This window comes from Pistacia vera, unplaced genomic scaffold (assembly GCF_008641045.1).
Source record: "Pistacia vera cultivar Batoury unplaced genomic scaffold, PisVer_v2 Contig180, whole genome shotgun sequence".
NCBI lineage: Eukaryota > Viridiplantae > Streptophyta > Magnoliopsida > Sapindales > Anacardiaceae > Pistacia > Pistacia vera.
Window position 1 is genome coordinate 233,630 of NW_022195899.1, and position 13,793 is coordinate 247,422.

The 13,793-nt window shown below is 36.4% G+C and overlaps 4 protein-coding genes across 4 annotated transcripts; 2 read left to right on the forward strand and 2 right to left on the reverse strand.

Moving 5' to 3' along the window:
• Positions 1–335: 335 nt before the first annotated feature.
• Positions 336–1,291, reverse strand: LOC116126509 (probable aquaporin TIP5-1). Its single transcript, XM_031412182.1, has 3 exons — positions 1,162–1,291; positions 816–1,066; positions 336–725 (listed from the first exon to the last, which is right to left on the reverse strand). Exons 1-3 carry the CDS (start codon positions 1,289–1,291, stop codon positions 336–338), a joined length of 771 nt encoding a protein of 256 aa, XP_031268042.1.
• A 925-nt stretch (positions 1,292–2,216) lies between these two features.
• LOC116126561 (GDP-mannose transporter GONST3-like) lies at positions 2,217–4,623 on the forward strand. Its single transcript, XM_031412233.1, has 2 exons — positions 2,217–2,314; positions 3,147–4,623. Exons 1-2 carry the CDS (start codon positions 2,300–2,302, stop codon positions 4,272–4,274), a joined length of 1,143 nt encoding a protein of 380 aa, XP_031268093.1. The 5' UTR covers positions 2,217–2,299; the 3' UTR covers positions 4,275–4,623.
• A 1,978-nt stretch (positions 4,624–6,601) lies between these two features.
• Positions 6,602–8,078, forward strand: LOC116126572 (GDP-mannose transporter GONST3-like). Its single transcript, XM_031412250.1, has one exon. The coding sequence runs from the start codon at positions 6,602–6,604 to the stop codon at positions 7,727–7,729; it is 1,128 nt and encodes a 375-aa protein (XP_031268110.1). The 3' UTR covers positions 7,730–8,078.
• Positions 8,079–11,443: 3,365 nt separating this feature from the next.
• On the reverse strand, positions 11,444–12,343 carry LOC116126503. Its single transcript, XM_031412174.1, has 2 exons — positions 11,932–12,343; positions 11,444–11,835 (listed from the first exon to the last, which is right to left on the reverse strand). The coding sequence occupies exons 1-2, from the start codon at positions 12,238–12,240 to the stop codon at positions 11,650–11,652; spliced, it is 495 nt and encodes a 164-aa protein (XP_031268034.1). The 5' UTR covers positions 12,241–12,343; the 3' UTR covers positions 11,444–11,649.
• Between the last annotated feature and the right edge of the window lie 1,450 nt (positions 12,344–13,793).

The following is a 13,793-nucleotide window of genomic DNA, read 5'->3' on the forward strand; positions in this document are numbered from 1 at the left end:
TTAGTGTCAGGATGTTTGGACCAACTTGTGCACATCTCAACTAATTTTTCAGGACCTTAAAATTGACAATCGGATAAATCTCCTCAATGACCACCCTTATTAACAACCCAGATATATCGAACTCGCTATCCAGTGATGATTTATCCCCTAGTGCCCGTGCACTCGGAATAATTAAAATTCACTAATTCTATCATTAAAAATGTATTTACAAATCAGATTTCATAAATGAAACAACAGTTTAGCATTACATAACAATGCTACTAGCCAATCCTAAATCCTAACAAATACAAAAATTCCACCAAAGTTAAAAGTTCAAAATTGGCACTAATCAGTAATCACACCCCAATCCCCTCTGAAACCTCTCTGACTGAAATTGAATCAGGGCCTTGAACAGGAAACACCACATTATCATACACAAGTCCTGCAACTGCGGCTCCAAACAGAGGTCCAACCCAGTAAGCTGCTTGGTTTTTGAAACTCCCAGCGACAATCGCCGCCCCAAAGGCGGACGCCGGGTTCATCGACCCACCGGAGAACGGCCCTGTCGCCAGGACATTTGCTCCTGCCATCATCCCAATTGCCAGTGGCCCAATGGCGGTCAATGGACCGCGCCTTGGGTCACCAGCAGCATAAACTGTGTAAACCAAAGCAAAAGTTATAACACCTTCCAATAAAGACGCCCCAAATCCTGTCATTTCTTGCGCAATTTCGTAGGTTGGAACGGGCTGCAAAATATCAAACATTCCGAACATAAAACTAGAACAATATTATTCAAGTATAAAATTTTCCCCTTAATTGTCCAGATTATTTGTTACCTGGCCAGCGGTTGTAACTCTCAAGAAAAGGCAAGCCATGACAGCGGCGAGCATTTGAGAAAACCAGTAAAAGAGAGCCATTACCACACTCAGGTGTCCACAAACCGCCTTGGCGAAAGTGACAGCCGGATTCACATGTCCACCGGAAACATTTGTAGCAATATAAACAGTCGATGACAGCGCAAAGGCGTTTGCAATGGCAACTGTCATAAGACTAGATGGATTTGCAGCCACATCAGGCATCAACTTCCCTGTCACACCAAAACCATTGAACATTAACTTCAAGAAAACTTTAATTACAGCGTCTTGAAAATAAGCGAAAAATTGGACAGTTTTCAGAACTCGCTTGAAGCCATGGAAGATCCTACAGCGGCAAACACATAAAAGAAAGTTGAGATGAATTCTGCAAGATAAGCTCTGAGAGCATCTTTGGTGACCGAATGATAGAGACGCTCAGAAAGTGCTGTTGGGGCCATTGTAATTTCTGCAAAAGAGCATGAAAAATTGAGAGGCCTTTAGCGGAGACTGAAACAAGTATTTATAATTGCAGAATGGTTGCAATGCTTCATGAAGAAGCTCGTAAAACTTTCAAAAAACTAACCGCAGACCACGTGGCCGTGTATGATTGTGCGTTTAGATTTTGGACCGTTTATACCGTTATTATATTTTTCAGAATTATTAATACATCCTTAAAAATTGAAATAATTATAAATATTATCCTAATTGTTATTTATTATAGCTTGAGTAAAGTACTTTTTCCCATCCAAATAATACTTTAATGACACTTTTTCATCCAACCTTTTAAAATACAATTTTACTACTCAAATATATATTTTGTTTTCGATTCTGGTATCGTTACAATCCTATACCACCACTATTCTCTTCTCTGATCATTATTCACCAATACCTCTCAAACTCTTCTCCCGTCAACCCAATCAATCATCAGGTGATTAGGGTTTGCATAGCTGTCTCTCTTAAGCCAAATTTTGATAAATCTTAACTACCAAAATTCAACATTCCATCATAAAAAAACACACCGATCTCCCCTCTTTAAAATTCTTAATAATCTGGACCAAATTTGCTCTTTTTTCGTAGCTAAAATATAAATTTTGATAGTAAAAAAATATTTTAAAAGTCTCTAGATGAGAAGTGGATTAAACCATTATTTGGTTGAGAAAAAATTGGTTAAGTCATTATTTTAAAGAATAATTTTAGGGTTTAAATTAGAAGAGTTTTTAATCAACCCCAAGCCGGCGGACGGCGGTGCAGTCCTTGATTTGGGTGAGCCCAATTACTGGTTGCACGTGCGTCACGTGCAAACGAAGAATATAAATTCCAATTAGGAAATAACAGAACATAGTTGCGAAGGTTGCTTCACTGTTTACAGACTTACAACTCGAGTTCATCCCAGATTTCTTATTTGGAGGCAATTTCAGGCTGCCAGATCCGCGAACCAACGGCGAAGCTACCCGGTTAAATCACAAATGTTCCGGCAACAGGTAATTATTTCTCTTACTTTTCTTCACAATCTCATTTAGTTTCGTTTTAATTTGATCTAGAAATTGATTTATGTTTCCAGAAAGGTGAGTGATGTTTATTATGATTCGGTTTAATTCAAGTTTGTAGTAGTAAATACTACTAAAGTTAGTAGTTATAATGGTTTCATTTTTTTTTTTTTTTCTTAATTCTTTTTTATGGTTGAAATGAATCTGAAAAGACTAATTCGGTTTTATTCAAGTTTGTAATAGTAAAAACTACTTAATTTTATCTGCAAATACTAACCCATAAATATTTGTGGGTATTAAGCGTCTCTAAAACTTCAGTTTCTCTTTCGCTGCTCCTCGCAATAAGTTTTGTTACAACCTTTACCATTGATTTTCTGTTTTTATCAAGAGGTAAGGATGATTTGTTTCTTTTATTTGGAGTGTTTTAGGGCCCCTTTTTGTTTTTTTGCTTTCTCTCTGTATTTTACAGTTACCTTTTGCTGAAGGGTAATATACCAATTTGTTTGGAAATGATAATTTTGTTATTCATAAAGACGGAGTATCTATAATTTTACCTCTAGATGAAAAAAAATGTTTTTGTAGTGTTGTTTTGGGCTTGTTTATTATTTTTCCGAGTTCATTTTCTCTTATTTCTGTGCCATTGTTTCTGTTTTCTTTGTGAGGTGTTTACACAAGGTGTAGATTTGTATCACGAGATTTGTGCCATAGTTCTTCTAGTTTAATAACCTTTTTTCTGGTTGAGCTATCCATGGGCTGCAGTTATTGGAAGTAAAATGCGTTTATTCTGTCTAGATCTGCTAAAAAAATGTTTATGTCTTCTTTCTAGATGTCTAATGATGAGGAGAACCCACAAGTTGGCAAAACTTCAAATGGTTCACAAGCTTCATCTCTGACCAATCAAATCCAAGTGACCTGGTATAATGCCTTACTTCAGCAAGCTTCCATCTATGGTGTAGCTGCCGGGTATTGCCTCTCAGCTTCTTTGCTCTCCATTATCAACAAATGGGCTGTCATGAAATTTCCTTATCCAGGGGCACTAACTGCTTTACAGTACTTCACAAGTGCAGCCGGTGTCGTCCTTTGTGGGCACTTCAAGTTCATAGAGCATGATGCACTTGACCTTTTGACCATGTGGCGGTTTCTACCAGCAGCCATTATATTTTACCTCTCACTTTTCACTAACAGTGAGCTCCTCCTCCATGCCAATGTTGACACTTTTATCGTCTTTCGTTCAGCCGTTCCCATCTTTGTAGCAGTAGGAGAGACCCTCTTTTTGCACCAACCATGGCCAGCGATCAAGACATGGATCTCACTTGCTACCATCTTTGGAGGAAGTGTGATTTATGTTCTAACAGATTACCAGTTCACTGTCATGGCATATAGCTGGGCTTTAGCTTACTTGGTAAGCATGTCGATAGACTTTGTTTACATAAAGCATGTGGTAATGACAATTGGTTTGAATACATGGGGTCTTGTTCTGTACAATAATCTTGAGGCTCTCCTACTGTTTCCTTTGGAGCTACTTATTATGGGGGAGTTGAAAAAAATAAAGCATGAAATCTCGGATGAGTCAGATTGGCACTCTTTTGAGGTGGTTTTGCCTGTGGGGTTATCATGTTTGTTTGGTTTGGCAATATCTTTCTTCGGGTTTTCTTGTCGAAGGGCAATTTCTGCAACAGGCTTTACAGTTCTCGGTATAGTGAATAAGTTGTTGACTGTTGTGATTAATTTGGTTATTTGGGATAAACATTCAACATGGGTGGGAACAGTTGGACTTTTGATTTGTATGCTAGGTGGTGTTATGTATCAGCAATCTACTAGCAATAAACCCAAGGCTGTGACAGAAACTAAGGCACAAGAGAGTGAAGAGGAACAACAGAAGCTACTTGAAATGCAGAACACAGAAAGCAACAATATCGAGAAGAAAGTAAAAGAGTCAGAAGAAGATAAATGAGAGAGCTTCTATAGAAGGCAACATTATTTGATGCTTTGCCATTGTGTTTTTGAAGCCATTCCTGGGTCCAGAGTTGTTATTAGTATGTTCTTGGAATGGCGGCAATTTTTATCCAAGCAACTATCTGCGCATGAGCAGAATACTTCCTTACCAAAGAGAAAGGTTCAGAGGTGGTTCACATATGGCAAATTGGTGATAATATCCCCTGGATCAAGAATACTGCAATTTGTATTACATTCATAGTTGATTTTTGATTTTTACATCCAAGCAGAACCAGGTTGGGATGTTTTGTTCTTTTGTTTGTGTTACTGTAACACTTAATTCGTTCAAACAGTCTTAGTAGAGTGCATTTTTGTTAGAATGGATGTAGCGAAAATGCTCATCTAATTGAAATTGGCTTATTTGTCAATCAAATAATCTTTAAGCAATTTTTATTTTTTATTTTTTTGGATAAACCCGGTAATTGCCTCTCCAACTATTAGAACACAAGACCTTTAACTATAGTTAACCCCGATGACTAAAGGGTTTGTCATCCGATCATAAGAGGAGAGCTATCTTCAAGCAATTATTAGGTTGTAGAGATGTCTTTATTATTTTTTTTTTTTAAATGTGAAAAATTCCGAATTATTATGTTTTGAAATCTGATGAAGGCAATGTAAGGATGTGAAACTAATCCTTTAATAACCAACCCCTAGGTGGCCAGGCGGCGATCAATTGAGACTCTTGGCTGTATTACTTAAAGAGGTTTTGACTTCAATTCTCTTTAGTTGTTAATAAGGGTGGCTACTAGAAGATTACTCGGTCGTTAACTTTAGGGTCCCGAAAGATTAATTGAGGTACACGTAAGCTAATCCGGACACCTCTAGTTACCAAATAAGTAAAGAAGAAATTAACCCTTCAGTATTACTTATCTCAAGCAATAATGGTTTTCTTTCTACCGTTGTTCGATTGGGATAGGGTGAGAAAACAATTTATGATTCAAATAGATCAACCTTTGGTGCTAATTTTGCTCTTAAGAGCTGTAACGGTAACCGCTCATATTTTCTTATCTTAATTAGAATAAATAGACAGGGCAGCAAAAGTAGGCCATTAATTTTCGATATCTTCAAATATTATGTGGAAAGAATTGGAAGTTTTTACAGGTAATGATAATGAAATAAAAGAACAAAGAATATATGTAAATATAAGACTATTTTAAAGAATAATTTTAGGGTTTAAATTAGAAGAGTTTTTAGTCAACCCCAAGCCAGCGGACGGCGGTGCAGTCCTTGATTTGGGTGAGCCCAATTACTGGTTGCACGTGCAACACCTGCAAACGAAGAATATAAATTCCAAATAGGAAATAACAGAACAGAGTTGCGAAGGTTGCTTCACTGTTTACAGACTTACAGCTCGAGTTCATCCCAGATTTCTTATTTGGAGGCAGTTTGAGGCTGCCAGATCCGCGAACCAACGGCGAAGCTACCCGGTTAAATCACAAATGTTCCGGCAACAGGTAATTATTTCTCTTTCTTTTCTTCACAATCTCATTTAGTTTCGTTTTAATTTGATCTAGAAATTGATTTATGTTTCCAGAAAGGTGAGTGATGTTTATTATGATTCGGTTTAATTCAAGTTTGTAGTAGTAAATACTACTAAAGTTAGTAGTTATAATGGTTTCATTTTTTTTTTTTTTTCTTAATTCTTTTTTATGGTTGAAATGAATCTGAAAAGACTAATTCGGTTTTATTCAAGTTTGTAATAGTAAAAACTACTTAATTTTATCTGCAAATACTAACCCATAAATATTCGTGGGTATTAAGCGTCTCTAAAACTTCAGTTTCTCTTTCGCTGCTCCTCGCAATAAGTTTTGTTACAACCTTTACCATTGATTTTCTGTTTTTATCAAGAGGTAAGGGTGATTTGTTTCTTTTATTTGGAGTGTTTTAGGGCCCCTTTTTGTTTTTTTGCTTTCTCTCTGTATTTTACAGTTACCTTTTGCTGAAGGGTAATATACCAATTTGTTTGGAAATGATAATTTTGTTATTCATAAAGACGGAGTATCTATAATTTTACCTCTAGATGAAAAAAAATGTTTTTGTAGTGTTGTTTTGGGCTTGTTTATTATTTTTCCGAGTTCATTTTCTCTTATTTCTGTGCCATTGTTTCTGTTTTCTTTGTGAGGTGTTTACACAAGGTGTAGATTTGTATCACGAGATTTGTGCCATAGTTCTTCTAGTTTAATAACCTTTTTTCTGGCTGACCTATCCATGGGCTGCAGTTATTTGAAGTAAAATGCGTTTATTCTGTCTAGATCTGCTAAAAAAATGTTTCTGTTTTCTTTCTAGATGTCTAATGATGAGGAGAACCCACAAGTTGGCAAAACTTCAAATGGTTCAAAAGCTTCATCTCTGACCAATCAAATCCAAGTGACCTGGTACAATGCTTTACTTCAGCAAGCTTCCATCTATGGTGTAGCTGCCGGGTATTGCCTCTCAGCTTCTTTGCTCTCCATTATCAACAAATGGGCTGTCATGAAATTTCCTTATCCAGGGGCACTAACTGCTTTACAGTACTTCACAAGTGCAGCCGGTGTCGTCCTTTGTGGTTACTTCAAGTTCATAGAGCATGATGCACTTGACCTTTTGACCATGTGGCGGTTTCTACCAGCAGCCATTATATTTTACCTCTCGCTTTTCACTAACAGTGAGCTCCTCCTCCATGCCAATGTTGACACTTTTATCGTCTTTCGTTCAGCCGTTCCCATCTTTGTAGCAGTAGGAGAGACCCTCTTTTTGCACCAACCATGGCCAGCGATCAAGACATGGATCTCACTTGCTACCATCTTTGGAGGAAGTGTGATTTATGTTCTAACAGATTACCAGTTCACTGTCATGGCATATAGCTGGGCTTTAGCTTACTTGGTAAGCATGTCGATAGACTTTGTTTACATAAAGCATGTGGTAATGACAATTGGTTTGAATACATGGGGTCTTGTTCTGTACAATAATCTTGAGGCTCTCCTACTGTTTCCTTTGGAGCTACTTATTATGGGGGAGTTGAAAAAAATAAAGCATGAAATCTCGGATGAGTCAGATTGGCACTCTTTTGAGGTGGTTTTGCCGGTGGGGTTATCATGTTTGTTTGGTTTGGCAATATCTTTCTTCGGGTTTTCTTGTCGAAGGGCAATTTCTGCAACAGGCTTTACAGTTCTCGGTATAGTGAATAAGTTGTTGACTGTTGTGATTAATTTGGTTATTTGGGATAAACATTCAACATGGGTGGGAACAGTTGGACTTTTGATTTGTATGCTAGGTGGTGTTATGTATCAGCAATCTACTAGCAATAAACCCAAGGCTGTGACAGAAACTAAGGCACAAGAGAGTGAAGAGGAACAACAGAAGCTACTTGAAATGCAGAACACAGAAAGCAACAATATCGAGAAGAAAGTAAAAGAGTCAGAAGAAGATAAATGAGAGAGCTTCTATAGAAGGCAACATTATTTGATGCTTTGCCATTGTGTTTTTGAAGCCATTCCTGGGTCCAGAGTTGTTATTAGTATGTTCTTGGAATGGCGGCAATTTTTATCCAAGCAACTATCTGCGCATGAGCAGAATACTTCCTTACCAAAGAGAAAGGTTCAGAGGTGGTTCACATATGGCAAATTGGTGATAATATCCCCTGGATCAAGAATACTGCAATTTGTATTACATTCATAGTTGATTTTTGATTTTTACATCCAAGCAGAACCAGGTTGGGATGTTTTGTTCTTTTGTTTGTGTTACTGTAACACTTAATTCGTTCAAACAGTCTTAGTAGAGTGCATTTTTGTTAGAATGGATGTAGCGAAAATGCTCATCTAATTGAAATTGGCTTATTTGTCAATCAAATAATCTTTAAGCAATTTTTATTTTTTATTTTTTTGGATAAACCCGGTAATTGCCTCTCCAACTATTAGAACACAAGACCTTTAACTATAGTTAACCCCGATGACTAAAGGGTTTGTCATCCGATCATAAGAGGAGAGCTATCTTCAAGCAATTATTAGGTTGTAGAGATGTCTTTATTATTTTTTTTTTTTAAATGTGAAAAATTCCGAATTATTATGTTTTGAAATCTGATGAAGGCAATGTAAGGATGTGAAACTAATCCTTTAATAACCAACCCCTAGGTGGCCAGGCGGCGATCAATTGAGACTCTTGGCTGTATTACTTAAAGAGGTTTTGACTTCAATTCTCTTTAGTTGTTAATAAGGGTGGCTACTAGAAGATTACTCGGTCGTTAACTTTAGGGTCCCGAAAGATTAATTGAGGTACACGTAAGCTAATCCGGACACCTCTAGTTACCAAATAAGTAAAGAAGAAATTAACCCTTCAGTATTACTTATCTCAAGCAATAATGGTTTTCTTTCTACCGTTGTTCGATTGGGATAGGGTGAGAAAACAACTTATAATTCAAATAGATCGACCTTCGATGCTAATTTTGCTCTTAAGAGCTGTAACGGTAACCGCTCATATTTTCTTATCTTGATTAGAATAAATAGACAGGGCAGCAACAGTAGGCCATTAGATTTTTGATATCTTCAAATATTATGTGGAAAGAATTGGAAGTTTTTATGGGTAATGATAATGAAATAAAAGAACAAAGAATATATATATATATATATAATACAAGTAAAAACTAAATAAGAGTTTTAAGGTTAAATAACATCAAGATCTAATGCAGCATATGAACTTGAAAAACTCGAAGCAATCAGCAATGGAAAATCTTTCTCTTTGTATACTCCTCAACGACTTCGTAGGTTCTTCTCTTCTGTAGAACTCAATCACATCTTCCTTATACATGAAATCTCTGGAGTCCCCCATATCATCAACACCGAAAAATATATCATTATCCACAGAATATTTTGACCACGAAGGATCCACCAAAGAACCACAAGAACAAGAAACCTCCTTCCCATCAGAGCTATAACCTCTTCTTCTTGCCATCACTGAACCAAACTAAACACCACACACTTTCTTTATTTGCTAATTGCTATGCATATACTCAAGTAAATTCTTCTTTAATTTGAAATGAGGTTTTTATAGGAATTTTTTTTTTTTTTTTTTTTGCCAGCAGAAGATAGAATTTTATAAGGAGATTTACACTATTTGTTAATAGAATTTTATAGGGATATTTACACTATTTGTCATCGGATAATTAAACACAAAATAATATTTATTAAAAACCAATTTGATGGTGAAGCCAATTTGCTATTTTAATATCAAACATTAATAAATAAAAATAACTATATACTTACAAATTATCAATTTTAAGAATAATGTAATGTCTTCCAAGTTTAATTTCAAAATTTTTATTTTAGTAAATTAACTAAGGGTAATTATCTTCCTCCTCATATAAGATCTTAGATTAATAGATATCTTATTTACAAATAGATGGGTATTATCCATTCATAATTTTGACTAAAAAAAATTGAAAGTTATTAATGATGTGATATTAATATTTAAATTTAAAATTAATAGAAGTTAAAGTATTTTGGACTCCAAAATCTTTAATTCAATTTTTTATAAGAGTATATATTTGTTTATTTTAAATTTGGAATAGCGCCAGTGTACCATATGCCTCATTGCATGGTCACAGGCATAGGCAGCACTACTTAAATTTAAAAAATTATTTGGTATAGTTATTTATATGACAAAGCCGATTTTCTCTCATAAACCCGCGATGTGATAATTCACAATTAATCAGCTCATAATTGATCAAACGGAATTCATTGTTGAACAAGCAAAACTCATTATGAGTTATAACTAGTGATGGCAATGGGCCAGGCCGAGACAGGATACCCCTTAGCCCAGACCCAAGCCTGACCTCATGACAAAGATCCAAGTCCGATCTAGGCCCATCACGAGTATGATAGGTAAAGCTCAAGCCCGGTCCGATGGGCTTTTTATAACCTCAGGTAGAGATGGCAATGGGCCCGACATTTTCGGGTACCCGGCCCGGTCCGAAAGGGGCGGGTTTTACCCGAGGTTGGCGGGCTTGGGCTTGGGCTTGGGCTTGATTTTAAGGCCCGATCTCGGGTACGGGCCAGGCATGGGTACATCTTTAGGCCCGGCCCGTCCCGAAAATTTTAATATTAATTTTACTAATTTACCCTTATACTATATATTTAATTACAATATTATCCTATATATATCTATTTTTCCTAAACCCTAACCTCAATTTTTATCCCATATTGAAGGTTTAACATGTTAAAATTGCCTTTAAATGAGTTAGATGGTTTTGGTTCAACTTATAAAAGTGGATTTCACCATAACATATTATGCACAGCTGAAAAGTTAGTATAATCAAATATTATGGAGTTTTAATTACTCAATTATTGCTTAAATTATTTACGGAAATAGCTTCAATTAATATTTAAAAACTATTTCTAAAATTAAAAATAAAAAAAAATTGAAATTTATTAATATTTAAAAATAAACATTATTAAAAAAGGCGGGCTTGGGCCGGGCCTATGGTTATAAAAAACCCGTCGGGCCAGTCTTGGGCTTTGCCTATCATACCCGTAGCGGGCTCGGGTCGGGCTTGGGCCTGTGTCATGAGGTTGGGCTTGGGCCTGGGCCAAAGGGTACCCGGTCCCGGCCCAGCCCGGCCCATTGCCATCACTAACCTCAGGTGCCGTCTAAGCCCGTCAATTTTTATAATGTGAATTTTTAAATATTAATAAATTTAAAAAAAAAATTATATTTTTAATTCTATAAACAATTTTTAAATATTAATTTATTTTTTAATACTCACCAAATATATAAATAATTTTCCATAAAGTGCATCCATCTATCCATGTAGGGTTTGGAAAAAATGAGTATATATATGCAGGATAATCTTGTAATTAAATATATAGTATAAGGGTAATTCAGTATAATTAATACTAAAATTATCGGATCGAGCCTGAAGATATACCCAAGCACGACCTGTACCCGAGGTCGGGCCTTAAAATCAGGCCTAAGCCCAAGCCCAAGCCTGCAAACATCAGGTAAAACCCCATCTTTTCGAGTCGGGCCAGACCGAGTACCCGAAAATATCAAGCCTATTGTCATCTCTAGTACCACGTTGCATTTGTACGAGAAAGTAATCAAGAATGGTAGGTATGTGAGCGTAATATTACCCTTTTTAGATTCACAAATACGTCCAATTAAAATGACAGATGAATTAGACCAACAAAGAAATTAAGTTGGACTCACAAATTTAAACTAATTCCCTCCAAACTCCATCAAAACCTATAATGCGAGCAATGACTTTGAGAGGAATTCCAGTCTAACACCTGTTAAACAACTTAACCCAGCTGTCAGAGTGTATAACAAATTTCAAAATTAATTTCTCCCCCCAACCCACCCTATCAAGTGTTAAACTGGAGCAACAATGGAGACTTTTTAACAACCGGACGAACCTCTGTTTTGAACAGCAGAAAACACAGCTTGTCCATCGAAAAATACACGAATCCCCCACTCGAATGCGTCACAAATGACCCAAAACTCTTCCCCACAATACAATGCCATGCCGGACCGTACACTGCATCGAATTCCTGAAACAAAAATATAATAAAACGGTGTAGTTTTAGTTTCGTTTCAACGTCCGTTTGAAACATTATATATAATATTGATGATGATATCTTTCTTACCTTTTTAAGACACAGAGACAAGTGAGTGTTATTGAGCTTCTTGTTGTCGGCGTTGGAGTCGAGAAGAGCTCTAGCGTGTCTGATCACACGTTCTTGCATTGAAGGGGGCATGTCGGCTGATCTCAGCCGTACGTTTAAATCGACGGCTATGGCTGCTAGCTTCGCCTGATTCGATGGATGAGCAGGAACGGGAAGTGGTGGTGGAGGCAGTGCTAACATGCGCCTTGGTGCGCACTGGACTACCACCCCTTTGTTCTTCGCAACCGCAAGTCTTCTCCTTCTTTCATTGTCTGAGTCTGGTCTCTCCATGAAGGTGTGAGAGAAAGAAAAAGTGGGTTTCACAGAGAGAGAGAGAGAGAAACAAAAATGTTTGAACGATCTTTGACTGGCAATAAGTTTAAATTATAAGCGACAAATTAGGTGCAGAGTAGGGGGCGCAATAATAGAGTGAGAATTTATAGCTGTAGATTATCGACTCTGTTATAAAATAGTGAATAAACAGCATTTTCCCACCCAAGGTTTGGCGAATTTAATTCCTACCCCTGATTTCATAAATTACAGATTTCCACCCTTAAATTAACTTAACAAATAACTGTTTAATTTAATAATTAAAAAGGTAAAATAGTCATTTTAAAGATAAAAATTTTAAAATAACCTTTCACTTCTCAAATTCACCCCACCTAAAAATTTCAAAATAACATTTTATTTCTCAAATTTACCTCATCGATGATTTTAGGTCATTCCAGCCTGTTTCTGACACAATCAACCTCTCCTGACACCACCATTATAATCCCCTCAACCCCCACATCAAAACCCTTAACCTCCCCGCCTAATTGAACCCCACAATTGCGAGCTGTCACTTTTAGTGTCAATCGGTGTTTCATCTAAATTCCGGCAAGTCTCGACACCAAAAACCACCCCCAAGACCACCAATAGCATCGCCAGCTTACCCCCACCAAAACCCCCAACATCACCAACTGCAATTACCCGCCCAACCCCCCAGATCACCGTCGCCTCTCCTTAGGTTTTTTTTCTTTTTTTTGTGCCAAATTTCGGCACTTAGCCGAGGTGCAATCGGGTGAAAAAGTTAGGGGTTTTTGTGAGGAAGATAAGGGGATGTTGATGGTGGTATCGTGGAGGTCCAATGGTATCGAAATCTGGCCGGATTCTTGGCTTGGCTGGGATCCTTTGGAGGTTATTTGAGAGAAATTTGAGATATAGAGGTTATTTTAATATTTTTGAAATCACCCGGTTGCTTATGGGACAAAAGTAGTGCCAAACTTGCAAATAAAACAAATTAAAGGCAAAAAATACATAATAATTGCAGTTGAATCCAATAAATAAATTACATCAAATCTTTTAAAACGAAGCATTTGGGCATCGGAATTTGTTAAATCAACCTTAATTTGCTAATACTATGTAATATTTATTGCAAAAATTCAACTTCTGTTTGATAAAGCACTCCTTTATGCCTCAAACCTTAAGCAAAGTAGTTCGTGAGAAATTTTACTCCAAACGTGAATGCAAAACCGAAACAAATCGGCTCACAACCAATCTTATAAACTTTCTTTTACAATCATGTTAGTTCACAATTGGACTAGCGAGACCCATAAAAAGCAAATATGACTCATTTATGAATTGACCAATTACAAAATGTCACGTCAGAGTTGTGAAAAAAAGTTTATGAGATTGAATTGTAAGTATATTATTACCTTTTATTTAAAGGTAATTTTGATAACCTTTTTTTATCTTTCATGAACAAGCAATGCTATATTTATAATTGCGTTGTATAACCAAACAAAAAACAAAAGATAAAATAATCATTTTACATAAATTTTATCCAATTTTTATTTGATTATATG